The sequence below is a fragment of the Oncorhynchus nerka genome, linkage group LG8 (assembly GCF_034236695.1).
Source record: "Oncorhynchus nerka isolate Pitt River linkage group LG8, Oner_Uvic_2.0, whole genome shotgun sequence".
NCBI lineage: Eukaryota > Metazoa > Chordata > Actinopteri > Salmoniformes > Salmonidae > Oncorhynchus > Oncorhynchus nerka.
The window spans coordinates 61394416-61416481 of NC_088403.1; the positions used below are offsets into that span (position 1 = coordinate 61394416).

Consider the following 22066-nt stretch of genomic DNA (forward strand, 5'->3'; position numbering starts at 1 on the left):
ATTTACAAGAGCACGGAGACTCGCGCTCCTATTACGCACAACCAGAATGACAGACACATAGGTCACAGACAGACGGCACTCCGACATAACCCGGGAAAAAATAACAAAGGAAACCTAACATTGATTAAATAAACAGAACTTCTACCGTGTGAGTTCTTGCTAACGTTCATGTGCACAAAGATTAATGGTAAATTAAAATGTATCCCATCAAAAACATGACACAGAAATGTCTAAGTGTTGCAATCAACAGTACAGGGATGGAATGATGAAATGCAATTATTGTAGGATTAGATGGGATATAGATTTACCAAATATGCATTTACACCTCTGAAAGGCAATTCAACAAGATAACATAGCTTCCAAAGGCACAGTTCATAAGTAAATTAGCAAATGCAAGATTCATAAGTAATTGATCAATTTCAAACCATTTTAACACACCGAAAGACCAGTAAGTCTATGCAGGTAATTGTTGCTTGATGCCTCATTTCTGGTGAGTTTACAAAGTAAACAGTTCATAATCTTGATCACCAAATAATCTTTTGCATATTTATTTATTATGGTAATCTCAACAATTTGACTATGGTGCTGCAATCTGTTTGCTATCTCACCCTAACTGTGTTGATTGACAGTTTGTGTTGATTTCACTAGCCAATCTGTTGCATGTATGTTTTGCAAGGGCGATACTACGGCTACTGTCCCTGGCTGCTTGGAGAGTAAGGCTAACCCATGGAGACTGCGTCACAAAATAAGTGACAAAATGTTACGAAACCTGGCCAGAATTAACAATCAGTCTCAAGTCACAGTTGAGTCCCGAGTCTTAAGGCTTCATGTCCAGGTCAAGTCTAAAGTTATTTTACATCTGTAACGAGTGCGTTGGGAGTCGGGAAGCAAGTTCAGGAATTTAATAATTTAATTTACAAATGAACAAAACAAGAAACCCGAACAATGCACAGACAGGAAACCGAACCAAAGGGAGTGACGCATATTTAGGGAAGGTAATCAGGGAGGTGATGGAAGCAGTGGAGCCTGGCATTCCGGCTGAGGCATGAGAGGCTGACGAGCCGGTGGAAGCAGGGGTGCCTGGCGATCCGGCTGAGGCATGAGAGCCTGACGAGCCGGTGGAAGCATTGGAGTCTGGCGATCCGGTGAAGGCAGGGGAGTCTGTAGCGGCTTCCGGACCCGACGTCATTCCCACCGAAACCAACAACAACAACAAAAAACCACTCCCTGATGCTTCCCTTAGGTGTTGTGTTATTCTGTAAAGTCGGGAAGCAAGTTCAGGGAGTGAGTGTTTTAATAAATAAACACAACATAATATAAAACAAGAATCACGAACGACGTACAGACATGACACTGGAACAGAAACAATAACGCCTTGGAAAGGAACCAAAGGGAATGACACATATAGGGAAGGTAATCAGGGAGGTGATGGAGTCCAGGTGTGTCTGATGACGGACACAGGTTCGTGTAACGATGGTGACAGGTGTGCACCATAACGAGCAGCCTGATTACCTAGAGGCCGGAGAGCACACGTGACAATATCAATTAAGTCATCAAATCTTTTTCAATAACCATATTTCCTTTCACAGTTCTTATGTTAGTAAAATCAAAGTAAAGTCATAGGAAACAGGAAGTTCCGATACAATTTTATAGACGTCGACAGATAATTTGTTATTTTGACATGGTAGGATCTTTTTCTGTTGGTAAAATTCATTATGCGAGAAATTGTGTTGGAAACGCCTTTATGTGCAAATACTCATATAATCATCATTATGTCGAAGTAAACTTGGAGTCTTGTGATGATATGGTGTGTGAATCTCCCACTATGTTGACATGGTGAGTGATCCTCCCACTATAACTTGGGAAACCATACAGTTTAAAAGATGTGTAGTAATTTAACCTTTTTAAAATCATTATTATTATTTCTCGCTAATATGAAACATAAAATCCATGTTTACCAAACCGTAAGCGATGCGTGTAATGCCCTATGTCCGACAAATGCGCAAGAGTTGTGCATTGTCTAGTCTGCATTTTCTGTAATTGAAGCACATGTGCTTCGCAAAGGTTGCAGAAACGTTTGCAGCATGGTGAAGGTCAATTTCTCTGTCTCTGGGTTCCCTGCCGTGTTCAACCAAAAAGCTATTTGCTACCGGGAAAAACGCTGCATGGAGACACATTGGCAATATGATTAGATTACCTGGTCAGTTGAATGTGAAATGAATAGCTAGAAAGTGGAAGCTAGGTGCTGGCAATTTCTTAGCTAAAGTATCTAGCAAAGTGGTTCGCTTTGTGGTTAGATAGCTAGCTAACTGCCTTGGCTGTTTCTGGACTTTTGTTTGTACCACCGCATGGTAAAGCAACGCACGAGTTGAATGCATGCGGTACACAGCATGCACCACAGCCTAGTTTGGCATCCCCAACGCAGCGTCGCGGACTGCTACATTGACAATGAACGACTTCCGTCGGAACGCAAAGAGTTTGATGCATCTGGTGTTTAACGTGAGGTTTAACGTTGAGTGAAGAAGATACTATTCTATGTTGTATGCCTAGGTGTTGTGTTTCTATGTTTAGGCCTGGGTATGGTTCCCAATCAGAGGCAGCTGGTTATCGTTATATTTTTCCCATTATGGGTATGGGTAGTTGTTTTCTGTTGTGTGTCTGCACCAGCCAGAACTGTTTCGGTCGTTCGCTTTGTTATTTTTGTGATTTCCGTGTTCATTAAATAAATATGGACACATACCACGCTTCACCTTGGTCCTCTCCTTCAAAGAGCCGTTACAGAACTACCCAACAAAAAAGGACCAAGCAGCGTGGTAACCAGGAGCAGCGTGGAATGGACTCATGGACAGGGGAGGACATTCTGGACGGGAAGGATTCCTACACCTGGGAGGTGATCCTGGCTGGAAGGGATCGCCTCCCATGGGAACAGGTGGAGGCAACCAGGAGAGCAGAGGCAGCAGGTAAAGGGAGCCAGTGCTTTGAGGGAACACGGCTGCAAGGAAGCCCGAGAGGCAGCCCCAAACATTTATTGGGGGGGGCACACGGGGAGTGTGGCTAAGTCAGGTAGGAGACCTGAGCCAACTCCCGTGCTTACCGTGGCGAGAGGTTGACCGGGCAGGCACCGTGTTATGCCGTGAGGAGCACGGTGTCCCCAGTGCGCAGGCATAGCCCTACATCGCAGCTCCTCGTATCGGCCAGGCTAGAGTGGTCATCGAGCCAGGAATAATGAAGCCGGCTCAGTGCATCTGGTCTCCAGTGCGTCTCCTTGGCCCGGGTTTTATAGCACCAGCCCTACGCACGGTGTCCCTGGTTCGTCAGCAAGTCCCAGTGCTGTCTGTTCCACCCCGCCGCACTTGCCGGGCTACAGGGAGTATCCAGCCAGGACAGGTTGTGCAGGCTCGATGCTCGAGACCTCCAGTGCGCCTCCACGGTCCGGTCCATCCAGTGCCTCCTCCACGCACCAGGCCTCCTGGCTCTCCGCCTCCTCCCTCCAGGTGCTCCCGCCTGTCCAGCGCTTCCAGAGCCGCCCGTAAGTCAGGAGCTGCCAGAGCCGCCCGTCAGTCAGGACCTGCCAGAGCCGCCCGTCAGTCAGGAGCTGCCAGAGCCAGAGCGCCCGTGTCAGGAGCTGCCAGAGCCAGGAGCTGCCAGAGCCGCCCGTCAGTCAGGAGCTGCCAGAGCCGCCCGTCAGTCAGGAGCTGCCAGAGCCGCCCGTCAGTCAGGAGCTGCCAGAGCCGCCCGTCAGTCAGGAGCTGCCAGAGCCGCCCGTCAGTCAGGAGCTGTTTTCTGTCTTTGTGTGTCTGCACCAGACAGAACTGTTTTGTTTGTTCCGCTTTGTTGTTTTTTTGTTCTAGTGTTCAGTTTCTTTATCAAATTTACCATGAACACGTACCACGCTGCACCTTGGTCCTCTTCACCTTCTTCCACCTACGAATATCGTTACACACCCCTTTAAAAACCTCCAATGCCGTTGTACTCACAGGAGGCTGCTGAGGGTAGGACGGCTCATAATAATGGCCGGAATGGAGTAAATGGAATGGCATCAAACACATGGAAAACATGTGTTTGGTGTATTTGATACCCTTCCACTAATTCTCCTCCAGGCATTACCACATGGCCCTCCTCCCCAATTAACTTGACAACAACCTCATGTGGTAGAACTGCATCCATTGGTAGAGAACTCAAAGATGGGAACAAAAATAATCTGTGGGGTGTTAAAAACTGTACCAGAAAAACACAGTGAGCAAAACTAAATACTCCTGGTTGTTGAAGCTGATTGATAAGGCCTGTGTGCCACCAATATGTAAATGGGGAAAGTTTTCTTCTCTTGCAGGAGTTTAGCGAATGTGGAACCCATCATTAATTGAGCGTGTTAGCCTTGGTAAAGTCCCAACACCTGGTGCCACAGCCTTAGCTTAGCGTCACTCAGCAACAGACACATGTATACAGACGCCTGTGGGACCCCAGGAACCAGAACCCCCACTTCAAAGCGATTGGTGCATTTATTATTAACCAAAAATATTTCTGCTGGCCGCCACAGTGAGGCATACCTCCTATAGAGTTAAAAATGAAGAGAAGTTATGGGGGTATTTTTAGAGAGGAGATGGATATATGTGTTCAACTTCTCACTGGTTTATCCCCACATGGATTTATGAATTACTACTGGAAGTTAATGTTTCTTCCAAATAACTTTTACATGTTTCCTGGTGAATAGGCTGATTTCATGAAAATTTCATTTTCGTTGATGGTTAATGATTATGTCATCATCTATGTCATGATTTACTCCTATAGAGAACCAGACGAGAAACTGGAATATTCAGCACATTAACAAACAAGTGTTTACCAAATGTTCACCTACTGTCTCACACTATGAGATGGAAATTGTACTTCTACAGTATCTTATGGAGTGTTTGAGAAAAGGACAAATGAGCATATTGTTGCATGGTGAAATAATTTAAATTAACTTCCTAAATCATGCATATGCAAATCTATAATTGTTTTGTCCAATCGAATAGGGTGACACCCTCTAGTGGTCTATTGTACTGTTTTTGAATGCATTTGTAATCATCAACGACATACATACATACATTCTACCAAAAAAAGTGTTAGAATTGTGTCTGGCCTTGGTGGAGAAAATGACAACTAAGCCTACACATAGTTTAAATAAACATGTTGTCCCGTCCAATAAAGATGTGAACATACATAACCCAAGTGCCAATCAAAAAAGGATCCCTTAACCTCCTCCCTGTATCTCAAGAGCATTGTCATCATAAATATTAGCCAACGACAGAGGGCGATGAAGAGCGGGGATCTGGGCTGGCCACTGCAGGAAATCAGAGGAGCTTCAAAATACAGCTGGAACAGTAAAAGACTCGTTGCCTTTCTCCTTTTATGTTACGGTGATGCTACACCCTCAGCGCACGCACAGCACTGTAGGATACACGGGTCTCCCCATGTGACATGGGAGAAAGGGGAAGCCCTTTACACGCAGATGTAATTATGAATGCTGGCGTTCATGTGATGCACTCATGTGATGCACTCATGTGTATTAGGGTTGATTAATGTACATGATTCCGCTTTGGGATCAATTCTATCACTTTTCACGGAAGGTGTTTTAGATTTACACTTGTTTTTAAGCATTTTAATATACATTGTCTTCAGAAAGTATTCAGACCCCTTGACTTTTTCCACATTGTATTACGTTACAGCCTTAATCTAAAATGCATTAAAAAAAAAATTCCCCTCATCAATTCACACACAATACCCCATAATGACAGCACAATACCCCATAATGACATCACAATACCCCATAATGACATCACAATACCCCATAATGACATCACAATACCCCATAATGACAGCACAATACCCCATAATGACAGCACAATAATGACAGCACAATACCCCATAATGACAGCACAATACCCCATAATGACAGCACAATACCCCATAATGACAGCACAATACCCCATAATGACAGCACAATACCCCATAATGACAGCACAATACCCCATAATGACAGCACAATACCCCATAATGACAGCACAATACCCCATAATGACATCACAATACCCCATAATGACAGCAAAAAACAGGTTTTTAGAAATCTTTGCTATTTTTTTTTATTTTTTATTTTTAACAAAAAAACAACACATTTTTATAAGTATTCAGACCCTTTACTTAGTACATTGTTGAAGCACCTTTGGCACCTTCTTGGGTATGATGCTACAAGAATTGCAAACCTGTATTTGGGGAGTTTCTCCCATTCTTCTCTGCAGAATCTCACAAGCTTTGACAGGATGGATGCGGAGCGTTGCTGGACAACTATTTTGAGGTCTCTACAGAGATGTTAAATCGGGTTCAAGTCTGGGCTCTGGCTGGGCCATTCAAGGACATTCAGAGACTTGACCCGAAGCCACTACTGTGTTGTCTTGGCTGTGTGCTTCAGGTCATAGTCCTGTTGCAAGGTGAACCTTCACCCCAGTCTGAGGTGCCTTTTGGAAATCTCCAAGCGGGCTGTCATGTGCCTTTTACTGAGGAGTGGCTTCTGTCTAGCCATTCTACCATAAAAGCCAGATTGGTGGAGTGAAGCAGAGATGGTTGTCCTTCTAGAAGGTTCTCCCATCTCCACAGATTAGCTCTGTCAGAGTGACCATCAGGTTCTTGGTCACCTCCCTGACCAAGGCCCTTCTCCCCTGATTGCTCAGTTTTGCCGGGTGGCCATCTCAAAGAAGAGTCTTAGTGGTTCCAAACTTCTTCCCCTTAAGAATGATGGAGGCCACTGTGTTCTTGGGGACCTTCAATGCTGCAGAATTTTTTTGGTACCTTTCCCCAGATCTGTGCCACGACACAATATCAGAGCTTTACAGACAATTCCTTGGACCTCATGGCTTTGGTTTTTGCTCTGAAATGCACTGTCAACTGTGGGACCTTATATAGACAGGTGTGTGCCTTTCCAAATCATGTCCAATCAATTTAATGTACCAAAGGTGGACTCCAATCAAGTTGTAGAAACATCTCAAGGATGATCAATGGAAACAGGATGTACTTGAGCTCAATTTTGAGTCTCATAGCAAAGGGTCTGAATACTTATGTAAATAAGGTATTTCTGTTTAGTTTTTTTTATACATTTGCTAACATTTCTAAAAACCTGTTTTTTGCTTTGTTGTTATGGGGTATTGTGATGTCATTATGGGGTATTGTGATGTCATTATGGGGTATTGTGATTTCATTATGGGGTATTGTGTGTAGATTGCTGAGGAATTGTTTTTTATTTAATACATTTTAGAATAAGGCTGTAAGGTAACAAAATGTGGAAGAAGTCAAGGGGTATGAATCATTTCCTACGGAACTGTATAGAGCAAAATATCCTACAATGAGCTCATTATGGCGGCAGGTAGCCTAGTGGTTAGAGCGTTGGACTAGTAACCGAAAGGTTGCAAGATTGAGTCCCTGAACTGACAAGATAAAAATCTGTCGTTCTGCCCCTAAACTCACTGTTCCTAGGCCGTGACTGTAAATACGAATGTGTTCTTAAATTACATTTACATTACATTTAAGTCATTTAGCAGACGCTCTTGCCTAGTTAAATAAAGGTAAATTAAAATAGGCTAAGCTGCTGATATGAGGCTTCAGAGGGTATTCTTTCAATGTCAATTTATGTCCCAAACCCCAAAAATGTCTACCATAGACATTTTGAATATCTGAACCACTTCTATACTGCAAAAGCACATTTCACTAGCATATTCTGATATATTTTTACGTTATGACGTTAATCCACTCATGCATCTGATATGAAATACCCGAGGACTACACCGATTACAGAATCACGCTCGCTTTTAATTGGGATAGTTCTGGGTGGGTTGCGCAGTGGTGGAGTCGCAGACACTGACTACCCATCCACCGAGGTGTCTCGGCTCCAGTCATGGAAATAAGAGACTACTGTAGGTAACAAAAGAAACTGGATGAAAATAAGGAGCTGAAAGCGAATACACTGAGCTTGGTGCTCCGGAGAGAATCAAGCCTTAAGCGACCACACACATTCATTAACCACAGAGAGTAACCACATCGCTGCACTCAGAATCACATCTCCCAGTTTGGTCGTACTAGCCTGGGAAAAAAACCAATCGTGTAGAAATCATGGACGAGGGAGCGTAATTGGTTACATATATGACTTGGTATTGCATCGTACATGCGTAAAACATGCGTAAAAGTTTATGAAAATGCTTTGACAGAAAACGGAACTGGCAGCGCATTGATATAGTCGAGCCATCATTCGAAATTGAGCGGCGACTGTCTCAACTTTAGTGAGAAATAGATTTACCGGTTTCATAGCACCGTCTACTGTAGGCCTAAATACATCCTATATGCCCGTGTAATAACCAAAGCACCATGATGTCAAGTGCGGCAGTCGAATATTTGCTCTTGGCACATTATACGCCATAATGCAATTTACGCATCGAATGAATGAAACGCCATCCTCCGTAAAGGGTCCATGGAAGAATGTATATTTTCCGGACCATCTCACTATACCCCCGCTCCCTGACTAAGACCATTCGAATGGGTCGAATGTGAACACATCTTTCCCTTTATGCTAACAAGAAAAATACCACATTTGATTTATCTCTCTCTCCCTCCCTCTCTCCTCTCATTTCAACACATACTTCGTCGGCTACCCTCCAGACTAAACCTATATACCGACCAAGTTCAGACCTGGTTACGTGCGCTGGGGAAAGAAACTGGAGGGGGTGGAGAGAGCGCGCGAGACTGCAATATCATTTGTGAATCGCTCTCACAGTGCCGCAGATAGGGGCTGCAAACGCACGCGGCGTTTATGCAGGTGAGAAAGGGACGCTTGGATTGAGAATTGCGGGACACTATGAAGATTCTCTCGTAGGAATTTCACAATATCTACATCGGAATTACAATTGTGCGTGTTTGTTTCATTCTTGTTATTCCCGCGTGGTGAGAGGTTTTGTGCTGGGGAGTTTATTTAGTATTTATTCCTGTCCCCATTGCCTGTAACTGTGTGAACTATAAAACACAGACTGCTTGTTATAAGTGAGTGGAGGTAAATGAATCAGAGCGCTCGGATTCTGCTTGGATAAGCATCTGGACACACAATCACTGCTTCTCTACTGCTTCAAGGTAAGAGGACGAGACCCTCCGTAAAGTAGGCTACTGTATCACCACAACTTGGGAATCTGTGTGGGCATTCCATTGCCACTACTCCGTATTGGACATATCTTCGGACGGGGAAATTAGGATTTTGATCATTTACATCATTTCTGTATCAATCTTCGGAAGATTTTTTTGTAACTGAAAAGACTTGGACTGATTTCAAATTTCAATTAAATAAGATAGCGTTTCTCTTTACGCGCATAAAATATTCGGATTCCTAATGAATTCATGGCATATGATATGACCGGACTGAACGGACTGTTTCGATTGTGTTTTGCACAGTTTTTATTGAAAGAAGGAAAGACACATTAATTCGGTGGAAAAGGGGGAGAGGAGAGCCCGTCCACTTGCTCTTATTCAGTGCAGTCGAAGCGGTGTGGGAAGACGTCCGGAGGATGAAGTCTCACACCTCCTGAAATGGAGGACTACAAATAATCCGAGAACGAAAATTATTGTTTTCCAAACAGTATACCAACAAGTAAACGACATCCTCATTTGATTCAAGGCTTTAAAATCCATTCATTACATTGCGGGGAACAATGAGGACTACTGGCGCAGTGGACTATTTATGCTACAGTATACTCATCCTGCAGCTGCTGAATCAGCCTGCTGCTAAGCAAGTGCTCCGATATCGCTTGGCTGAGGAGGGACCCGCGGATGTCAGGGTAGGGAACGTAGCCGTGGACCTCGGAATCGTTGCCGGGTCTGGCGAGGTGACATTTACCCTCGAGTCCGGATCTGATTTTTTCAAAATAGATAATATAACAGGCGAGCTGACCACCAATGAACGGCGGATAGACCGTGAAAAATTACAGCAGTGTCAAATGATATTTGATGAAAACGAGTGTTTCATAGATTTTGAAGTGTCAGTAATTGGACCGGCGCAGAGCTGGGTTGACCTGTTTGAGGGGAAAGTCATTATTTTAGATATAAATGATAACACCCCGTCTTTCCCATCTCCCGTGCTGACCCTATCGGTGGAGGAGAACAGGCCGATTGGCACTCTCTATCTCCTACCCACGGCCACCGACAGAGATTTCGGTAGGAACGGAATTGAGAGATATGAGCTTATTCAAGACAGCGGGGAGAGCTCCAGGCGCCTGGGCTCCAGCTCAGGTGGTCGCGGGGCTGACAGGAGATTCGACGAGGGGGCAGGCAGGAGCAGCGTCTTTGAACTGCAAGTTGCTGACACAACCGACGGGGAGAAGCAGCCGCAGCTCATCATTAAAGGGGCACTGGACAGGGAGCAGAGGGACTCGTATGAGCTCACCCTGCGTGTTAGGGATGGGGGCGACCCCCCACGCTCTTCCCAGGCCATCCTGAGGGTGATGATCACTGATGTGAATGACAACAGCCCCCGCTTTGAGAAGGCTGTGTATGAGGCTGACCTGCCGGAGAACAGCTCCCCTGGTGCCCCCATCCTGCAGCTGAAAGCAGCTGACGCAGACGTTGGGGTGAACGGTCAGATTGAGTACGTATTCGGCGCAGCCACAGAGTCAGTGCGTAGGCTGCTGAGGCTGGACGAGAGCTCTGGGTGGCTGAGCGTGCTCCATCGTATTGACCGCGAGGAGGTGAGCCAACTGCGCTTCACTGTGATGGCGAGGGACCGAGGCCAGCCGCCCAAAATGGACAAGGCCACCGTGGTTCTCAACATCAAGGATGAGAACGACAATGTGCCAGCTATCGAGATTCGTAAGATCGGACGCATCTTCCTGAAGGATGGAGTGGCCAACGTGGCTGAGGATGTAGTGGTGGACACGCCTATAGCTTTGGTCCAGGTGTCAGACCGCGACCAGGGGGAGAACGGCATCGTGACCTGCACCGTGGTGGGTGACGTGCCCTTCCAGCTCAAACCGGCCAGTGAGATTGAGGGTGAGATGAATAAGAAGAAATACTTCCTCCATACATCAGCGCCGCTGGACTACGAGGCCACACAGGAGTACAACGTGGTCATCGTGGCGGTGGACTCAGGAAGCCCTAGCCTGGCCAGTAATAACTCGCTCATCGTAAAGGTGGGCGACTTCAACGACAACCCACCCATCTTTAGCCAGAACGTGGTGGAGGTGTCCTTTCCAGAAAACAATGCCCCCGGCGAGAGGGTGACCACTGTACAGGCCATAGATGCTGATAGTGGCAAGAACGCGGAAATCGCCTACTCCCTCGACTCCTCTGTGAATGGGATATTCTCCATTAATGCCGACAACGGTGACATCAGAGTAAACACCATTCTGGACAGAGAACAAACAGAGAGGTACCAGTTCAAAGTGATAGCTAAAGATAAGGGCATGCCCATACTCCAGGGGTCAGCCACTGTGGTAGTCTTAGTGGCTGATAAGAATGACAATGAGCCTAAATTCATGCAGGATGTGTTCACCTTCTACGTCAAAGAGAACCTTACACCCAACAGCCCTGTTGGCATGGTGACCGTCATTGACGCCGACAAAGGCCAGAACGCAGAAATGAGCCTCTTCATCGAGGAAGAGGAGGAGATCTTCTCCATTGAGAACGACACAGGAACCATTTTCTCCACCATGTCGTTTGACCGCGAGCAGAAAACCACCTACACGTTCCGGGTCAAGGCTGTGGACAGCGGAGACCCACCCAGATCAGCCACTGCCACCGTGTCACTCTTCGTGATGGACGAGAACGACAACCCGCCAACCGTTACCTTCCCCATCAATAGCTCATACACCCTCCTGCCTCCCTCCAGCAACGTTAGGACTGTAGTACGAACTGTCATGGCCACCGATACCGACACAGGGATCAACGCTGACCTAAACTACAGTATCATTGGGGGCAACCCTTTCAAACTGTTTGAGATCGACGGGGGAAGTGGGGTCATCTCACTGGTGGGGAAGCTGGAGCAGAAACACTATGGCCTCCACAGACTGGTGGTCCAGGTGAACGACAGTGGCCAGCCCTCGCAGAGCACCACCACCATGGTGCACGTCTATGTCAACGAGACCCTCTCCAACTCCACCATCGTTGAGGCCCAGGTGGCTAAGAGCCTGGGCACTCCGCTCAATACCAACATTGCCGGTGACCCCAACTACGACCTGGGCAAGCAGCGACTGAGCATTGTCATCGGTGTGGTGTCTGGCATCATGACGGTAATCCTCATCATCCTCATCGTGGTCATGGCTCGCTACTGCCGCCCCAAGAACAAGAATGGCTACGAGGCGGGCAAGAAGGACCACGAGGACTTCTTCACCCCTCAGCAGCATGACAAGGGCAAGAAGCCCAAGAAGAACAAGAAGAACAAACAGCCGTTGTACAGCAGCATTGTCACCGTCGAGGCCTCCAAGCCCAACGGCCAGCGCTACGACGGCGTCAACGAGAAGCTGTCCGACAGCCCCGGGATGGGCAGGTACCGCTCCGTTAACGGAGGGCCCGGAAGCCCGGATTTGGCCCGGCACTACAAGTCCAGCTCGCCACTGCCCACGGTCCAGCTCCACCCCCAGTCGCCCACGGCCGGGAAAAAGCATCAGGCTGTTCAGGACCTGCCCCCTGCCAACACCTTCGTTGGCACCGGAGATAACATTTCCCTTGGATCTGACCACTGCTCCGAGTACAGCAGTCAAACCATCAACAAGTACAACAAACAGGTAAGAAGATATTGACTCAATATTTATCTATATATATATCGTTTTTTCTTCTCCATTCTATTTTCAAATGTCTCTCATGTTTCTCCCTCTCTTAGTGTTATCTCCAGCGTAATGCCTCCTGACAGGGCTAGTCTCAGTAGTCATGTTTCTTTCATGGTGCTAATGTGTGTCAAGTTAGCTGTATTGATCTGCCGGGGTTTGGAGTGCCATTCCGCATGTAATATTGAAAATGAAACGAGGACATGCGTAGCCTACCCCAGGATATCATTTCCATCCGCCTAAGCATATCCAGCTCTTTTGCCCTCTCTTTTAACTGAGCAGGTACTGTGAGGCGGTTTAGTTTGTCCGGGGTTTCGCTGATCTGTACACATATGTGTTTTGAGTGTTGTAGACAGCTTGCATAAGGGTCTGGTTTGCAGTTATTCTATCACAGCGGAACATGTGGCAGGGTAGCTAGGACACCCCTCTGCTAGTTCAAGTCTCTCCCCACCCTTATTGTAACACGGCTAACTACTTCTTCTTATTATTAGAGGGAAAAGCAAGGATAAAAAGAAGGTGTTGTGAAAATGAGGCACAGGAGTGGCTGTGTAAAGGAATGTTATCCGTGGTATCGTGTTTTACTCGGCTTATTCAGCTTGACTAGGAACATCTGGGCAGGAGGTCACATTTAACATTCCTGGGCACTGGTGTGTCTGTATCAATTCACTGACCCAGCAGTGAAATCAGGCTTCCCTAAACCTCTCCCTCCTGCTCTCTCTTTTACTCTCTCTGTCCCTTCTATAGACTCATTTAACTCTTCATCCCTCCGTTCCTCTTTCCTCCCTCTTTCCATCCCCACCTCTGTTTCTCTCTCTTCTTCTCTCCTCTCATTGACTCCGTTAGTGCAATCATTTGTAATGTGAAAATTCCTCTGTGACGGCAAGCACAACAGGGTCATTCATGTTCTAAGGGACTGTGGGAATTAATCAATTTGACATTATTGTTCTTTTTCAAATGTTTTCAACCAGGGGAGCCAAGAGGGGCGAAGCAAGGTTAATATATTATGAAGCCGGTTCCCTTTCATTTGCTTTTGCCAGGAAGATACCACTTGTTCATTGTTTCATATGTTTTCAATGGCAGTCTAATGCATTATTGATTGTTTTCTTACATGGGGCAAGCAGCAAACTCCTCTGTTTTTTGGTCTGTCTCTCTCGTTCTCGTTCTCCCCTCATCCTCTGTTGTTCTTGTCTTTCATTCTCTCTGTTTTATTCCCTTATCATTCCTGTTTCTTTTTTACGCACACACACACACACACGCACGCACGCACACACACACACAGCCCCTCTCTCCTCTCCTCTATCTCTCAGCCCCTCTCTCCTCTATCTCCCAACCCATCTCTCGCTCCTCTCCTCTATCTCTCAGCCCCTCTCTCCTCTCCTCTATCTCTCAGCCCCTCTCTCCTCTCCTCTATCTCTCAGCCCCTCTCACCTCTCCTCTATCTCTCAGCCCCTCTCTCCTCTCCTCTATCTCTCAGCCCCTCTCTCCTCTCCTCTATCTCTCAGCCCCTCTCTCCTCTCCTCTATCTCTCAGCCCCTCTCTCCTCTCCTCCAAATCAAATGCTCTCAAATGTCTTTGCTCTTTATTCCCCCGCCTGTGTTTTTTTCTTGCAGTCTTTTCTTTTTAATCTCCTCTTCCTCTACTCCATTTCCCTCTCCCTCCTGCTATTCCCCTCTCATTTCCCGCTCTCCATCTCTCCCTCCCTTTCACTCTCCTTTACTCTCTCTTTTCGCGACTGTCTCTAACAGCTTTCTAAAGTGCTGTATTCAGTGGGTTGTTTCTTAGAGTGTGAGGAGTGCTGTTGCTTACGGATGTCTCATCCATAATTAACAGGCCACTCTATTCGCTGCCGCTGCGACACAGCCATGTATTGTATGTTGCTAGCTGTGCTGCTGCACTTTTATGTAATGATTTATTAAATATTTTATGTGCACGCTCGCTGCAGCGTTTTATTTTTTTATAGACAAGTCCATTTGTTTGAAGATTCTGATACAGACACAAAACACACCGGGGTGTTGAGGGTTCACAGACGCTCTCCTCGCCACCGGAATGTGCAATTATCCCTTCTTAAACCTTCCTTCACTTTTTCCGTCCACCGTCACGGTTGTTGTGAATGTAACTCCCGCTGGCTAATACAATATAAGTGTTGCCTGGTCTCTATGGTTTATAGAATGTTGTCAGTAGCAATGGGTTTCCATGGCCGAGAAGCTGCACACAAGCCTAAGATCACCATGCGCAATGCCAAGCGTCAGCTGGAGTGGTGCAAAGCTCACCTACCATTGGACTCTGAACCAGCAGAGTGATGAATTACACTTCACCATCTGGCAGTCCAACAGACAAATCTGGGTTTGGTGGATGCCAGGAGAACGTTACCTGCCCGAATGCGTAGTGCCAGCTGTACAATTTGGTAGAGGAGGAATAATGGCCTGGGGCTGTTTTTCATGGTTCGTACTTGGCCCCTTAGTTCCAGTGAAGGGAAATCTTAACTCTACAGTACACAATGACATTCTAGATGATTCTGTGCTTCCGACTCTGTGGCAAAAGTTTCCAGTTTCAGCATTTACAATCCCCCTCCGCGCACAAAGCGAGGACCATACAGAAATGGTTTGTTGAGATTGGTGTGGAAGAACTTGACCGGCATGCACAGAGCACTGACCTTAACCCCATCGAACACCTTTGGGATGAATTGGAACGCCGACTGCGAGCCATTCCTAATCTCCCAACATCAGTGCCTGACCTCACTAATGCTCTTGGCTGAATTGAAGCATAAAGTTCCAACATCTAGTGGAAAGCCTTCCCAGAACAGTTATAGTAGCAAAGGGGGGCACCAACTCCATATTAATGCCCATGATTTTGTAATGAGATGTTCGACGAGCAGGTGTCCACATACTTTTGGCCTTGTAGTGCATATAATATCTCTAACACGTTGTTAAATTCCCTGCTTACTTGTCAAACGTTCACTGTTGATACTTTCAGTTGAGGTGGAGGGGAACTGATTTAATGGCTGCACATACAGTCTCCCGAGGTTAAGTTAATTGCCGGGAATGGCCCTTGGCGTAGTTATGTGCCTCAATTATGGCATCAAGTGGTCATGTCTTTATTAAGATCACAGAGTAGTCTCTGTCTCTCTAGTTTCATGCTCTTGCTGTTTAGGGCCACCACAGCTAAACACGCTGCTGTTTAGGGCCACCACAGCTAAACACGCTGCTTTTTAGGTAAATCCCCCCATTCAGTTGAGTTCATAACGTGTAATGAAATGCACAAGAATTCTCATTAGCTGGGAATAGAGTTAAACATACACGTAGAATGACTAGATTATATTTCTATGGAATTAAACATAGACGTAGAATGACTAGATTATATTTCTATGGAATTAAACATAGACGTAGAATGACTAGATTATATTTCTATGGAATTAAACATAGACGTAGAATGACTAGATTATATTTCTATGGAATGAAACATAGACGTAGAATGACTAGATTATATTTCTATGGAATGAAACATAGACGGTGAATGACTAGATGATTATATCTATGGAATTAAACATGGCTTCTTTTTTCACAAGTTTGTCTTGTTGTCACTGTTGTTGCTATGGTTTTGCATGCAGAGCTGATGGGAGGTTGGATTAGGTATAAAGTGTCATGTCTGATTGTCGAGAATTGCACAGCAGATCACATTGTATCGTGACTGCTAGAGACGGGGTAATCCCCAATGTCAAATTGATCACATTAGATTTGGAAATTTCTATTCAAAACAAATCAGATTTCACCCCCGTTCATTGAATTTACAGTGGCAGGAAATCCTAAATGTAATCTATGATATTTACGGCTAAATGAGGTTGAAACCTTTTGATGGTCTCTCTCTCTCACAAACACACACTGCCTTATTTTCTCTCGCTCTCCCTCTACTTTCTCTTCTCTCTTTCTCTCTCTTTCCCTCTACTTTCTCTTCTCTCATGCTCTCTCCACCTCTCTCTCTATCTTTCTCTCACTCTCCACTTAGAAATCGAAAAAGACACAAGAAAGAGAGCCCTGTTTGTGGTAGACAGAATGGTCTACTGTTTCACAGGCAAGTTGATGGGGGAGGTAGAGTAGAGTCCCATTGACTGTGAGTCTCTTCTGCGGTATCAGGTTCCTCCTAGGTCTCCTTCCAGCTCATCCTTCGCCTACCTAATCTCACAATAACCATCGCACAGGCAGCAGCCGGCTCAGGCTCAGTCTCCAAGCAGGTAACCAGGCAACCGGCTGAGTTTAGCGGGCGAGGCGAAGCCTCCTCTTTTACTCATTAGTCATTAAGCCAGGCGAGCGCAGAGCGAGAAGTCAGCGTGTCACTGAGCAGCTGTCGAGAGTTAGAGCAGGAGGGTGATGTACCTGACATTTCAGCCCCTCCTGGAGGTCCACAGATTGGATCTGGGACTTTTTTTTTGTTCTCTTTCTTCCTTTTGTAGCCCTACTGCGACATTGTTCTCAGTTGTCATATTTCCCTCGCTATGTCCCTGTGTTGAACAGGGCTTCAGTTGATGATCGTCATACTCTCAAGTATCAAATGCCTAAAGCAAAACTATTGTCCAAGATAAGATATAAAAGAGAATAGCTCACCTGTCTTATGCAAAGACACACTGTTTACTGAGCAGGGATTTTTAACTGGGTCATTTAATAGAAGGATATTCCTTTCCAGGTGGTATTATCTCTTCTAAACAATAGAGACCTGAGGTAGGTTGTAATCATATCCCTCTGCCTCCCCTCAGGGCATGTATAAAGCTCAGATCACTGGGTCAGCTGAGGCTGCCTCCCAGGTTAGGGTTGGTGCAACATGACTGGACGTGGCCCTGTTTCCCTCACCGCCCTCTTCTCCCTCAGCTCAGTTCTCTTAGCACAGCTGTTGCTCCTATCATTCCCTCCCGTCCCCTTCCGTCCCCTCCCTCCCTCCCGTCCCCTTCCGTCCCCTCCCTTACATCCCCTCCCTCCCGTCCCATCCCTTCCCTTCTGTCCCCTCCCTCCCTCCTGTCCCCTCCCTCCCTACCGTCCCCACCCTCCTGTCCCCTCCCATCCCCTCCTGTCCCCTCCCCTCCTGTCCCCTCCCATCCCCTCATGTCCCCTCCCATCCCCTCCTGTCCCCTCATGTCCCCTCCCATCCCCTCATGTCCCCTCCCATCCCCTCCTGTCCCCTCCTGTCCCCTCCCATCCCCCCTGTCCCCTCCCATCCCCTGCTGTCCCCTCCCCTCCTGTCCCCTCCCCTCCTGTCCCCTCCCATCCCCTGCTGTCCCCTCCCATCCCCTCATGTCCCCTCCCATCCCCTCATGTCCCCTCCTATTCCCCTCCTGTCTCCTCATGTCCCCTCCCATCCCCTCATGTCCCCTCCCATCCCCTCCTGTCCCCTCCCATCCCCTCCCCTCCTGTCCCCTCCCCTCCCCTCCTGTCCCCTCCCCTCCTGTCCCCTCCCATCCCCTCCTGTCCCCTCCCCTCCCGTCCTCTGACCTATCAAGCCCCAGCTTACCTCATTTACATAGGACCCATGTTCCCTTCTCACCACAGTATCTCAAACAAACAACATCGCCATGCAAATAGGGGTCATTCTGTCTGTGTTCGCTGGCCACACACACACACAGGAAGTGACAAGCCTTTTGTTCTCTCGGTCCGGCGGGATCACAAAACCAATATGGAAAGCCCTCCATTTGCCTGGAGGCTAATTTGTTTAAACCAAAAAAACTATTGTAGCTACTTAAACACTTTTGAGAAGCCACAGTTGACCTCCATTTGTTTTGCTGCCCCCCCCCCCTGTGTGAACCTTAATTGTTGCTATCTACTACCTATATCTAAATGAACAGCCGCAACACAGGCAACCCATGTCTGGTGCAAACGTATGTTTCTTTGTCCTTTATCGCCATAGTAACCATATGGTACCACCGTCACCTCTGTGTGTATTTTAGTGTCACAACTCAGCGTTGTCCTTCCAGTTGGTTTTGATCTGGGTCAAATGGGTAGAGGGAAGCCCACAGTTTTGGCCAGGTTGACTCCCCTGTGGATGCTGATCCGGGGTCGACTGAGAGACTCGAGGCTTGACCGAAGAGAAGACATTGGAAAACAAGCTGTGCCCCCCCGTACATTGACTCTGTACCCCCCCCCCCCCCCCCCCCCCCTGTATATATTGTTATTCTTACTGCTCCTCTTCAGTTACTCGTTACTTGAATCTCTTATTCTTATCTGTATTTTTTTAAACTGCACTGTCGGTTAGGTGCTCGGAAGTAAACATTTCACTGTAAGGTCTACTACACCTGTTGTATTCGGCACATGTGACTAACACAATTTGATTGAATTTAATTTTGTCACTGTGGGATCTCATGACCGTTACAGGATGCAAATCACTCTGCTGATAAACACAGTTTTGTTTATCTTCTATATTTTAATCCAATGCGGATCATACAAGATGACTAGTTACTGTTTGTGCTCAGCGTGGTTGTTGGTGAATCATAGTCATTTCCCGTAGAGGGGAATTATAAAAAACAATAGTGGGGAGGACAAGGTAGAATAAGATGTGAAATGATTGTGTTCTAGGTACAGTATAGACACTAAAATAAGATCCTCACATATGACTGACATAACATTACAGAAGCAGCATGGGTTTGTCTGGGAATCACGAAGTACTGTATATACACTGGGAACAGAGTAACGAAGTACTGTATATACACAGGGAACAGAGTAACGAAGTACTGTATATACACAGGGAACAGGGTAATGAAGTACTGTATATACACTGGGAACAGGGTAATGAAGTACTGTATATACACTGGGAACAGAGTAATGAAGTACTGTATATACACAGGGAACAGAGTAATGAAGTACTGTATATACACAGGGAACAGAGTAACGAAGTACTGTATATACACAGGGAACAGAGTAATGAAGTACTGTATATACACTGGGAACAGAGTAACGAAGTACTGTATATACACAGGGAACAGAGTAATGAAGTACTGTATATACACAGGGAACAGAGTAATGAAGTACTGTATATACACAGGGAACAGAGTAACGAAGTACTGTATATACAGAGGGAACAGAGTAATGAAGTACTGTATATACACAGGGAACAGAGTAATGAAGTACTGTATATACACTGGGAACAGAGTAACGAAGTACTGTATATACACTGGGAACAGAGTAACGAAGTACTGTATATACACAGGGAACAGAGTAATGAAGTACTGTATATACACAGGGAACAGAGTAATGAAGTACTGTATATACACTGGGAACAGAGTAACGAAGTACTGTATATACACAGGGAACAGAGTAATGAAGTACTGTATATACACTGGGAACAGAGTAACGAAGTACTGTATATACACAGGGAACAGAGTAATGAAGTACTGTATATACACAGGGAACAGAGTAATGAAGTACGGTATATACACAGGGAACAGAGTAATGAAGTACTGTATATACACTGGGAACAGAGTAATGAAGTACTGTATATACACAGGGAACAGGGTAATGAAGTACTGTATATACACAGGGAACAGGGTAATGAAGTACTGTATATACACAGGGAACAGAGTAACGAAGTACTGTATATACACAGGGAACAGAGTAATGAAGTACTGTATATACACAGGGAACGTAATCATGTAGTACTGTATATACACAGGGAACAGAGTAATGAAGTACTGTATATACACAGGGAACAGAGTAATGAAGTACTGTATATACACAGGGAACGTAATCATGTAGTACTGTATATACACAGGGAACAGAGTAATGAAGTACTGTATATACACAGGGAACAGAGTAATAAAGTACTGTATATACACAGGGAACAGAGTAATGAAGTACTGTATATACACAGGGAACAGAGTAATGAAGTACTGTATATACACAGGGAACAGAGTAATGAAGTACTGAATATACACAGGAACAGGGTAACGAAGTACTGTATATACACAGGGAACGTAATCATGTAGTACTGTATATACACAGGGAACAGAGTAACGAAGTACTGTATATACACAGGGAACAGAGTAATGAAGTACTGTATATACACAGGGAACAGAGTAATGAAGTACTGAATATACACAGGGAACAGAGTAATGAAGTACTGTATATACACAGGGAACAGAGTAATGAAGTACTGTATATACACAGGGAACAGAGTAATGAAGTACTGTATATACACAGTGAACAGGGTAACGAAGTACTGTATATACACAGGGAACGTAATCATGTAGTACTGTATATACACAGGGAACAGAGTAACGAAGTACTGTATATACACAGGGAACAGAGTAATGAAGTACTGTATATACACAGGGAACAGGGTAATGAAGTACTGTATATACACAGGGAACAGGGTAATGAAGTACTGTATATACATAGGGAACGTAATCATGTAGTACTGTATATACAGAGGGAATAGAGTAATGAAGTACTGTATATACACAGGGAACAGAGTAATAAAGTACTGTATATACACAGGGAACAGAGTAATGAAGTACTGTATATACACAGGGAACAGAGTAATGAAGTACTGAATATACACAGGGAACAGAGTAATGAAGTACTGTATATACACAGGGAACAGAGTAATGAAGTACTGTATATACACAGGGAACAGAGTAATGAAGTACTGTATATACACAGGGAACAGGGTAATGAAGTACTGTATATACACAGGGAACAGAGTAATGAAGTACTGAATATACACAGGAAACAGAGTAATGAAGTACTGAATATACACAGGGAACAGGGTAACGAAGTACTGTATATACACAGGAAACGTAATCATGTAGTACTGTATATACACAGGGAACAGAGTAACGAAGTACTGTATATACACAGGGAACAGGGTAATGAAGTACTGTATATACACAGGGAACAGGGTAATGAAGTACTGTATATACACAGGGGACAGAGTAATGAAGTACTGTATATACACAGGGAACAGAGTAATGAAGTACTGTATATACACAGGGAACAGAGTAATGAAGTACTGTATATACACAGGGAACGTAATCATGTAGTACTGTATATACACAGGGAACAGAGTAATGAAGTACTGTATATGCACAGGGAACAGAGTAATGAAGTACTGTATATACACAGGGAACAGAATAATGACGTACTGTATATACACAGGGAACAGAGTAATGATGTACTCTATATACACAGGGAACGTAATCATGTAGTACTGTATATACACAGGGAACAGAGTAATGAAGTACTGAATATACACAGGAAACAGAGTAATGA

The 22066-nt window shown here is 45.5% G+C and overlaps 1 protein-coding gene across 2 annotated transcripts in view; it reads left to right on the forward strand.

Moving 5' to 3' along the window:
* Positions 1–8795: 8795 nt before the first annotated feature.
* Positions 8796–22066, forward strand: part of LOC115133678 (protocadherin-7-like) — a 237444-nt gene continuing 224173 nt past the window's right edge. For both annotated transcript variants that reach the window (XM_065021965.1, XM_065021966.1), the window contains exon 1: positions 8796–12782. In XM_065021965.1, the coding sequence (XP_064878037.1) occupies positions 9717–12782 (3066 nt within the window). In that variant the 5' untranslated portion in view covers positions 8796–9716. The remainder of the gene's footprint in view (positions 12783–22066) is intronic.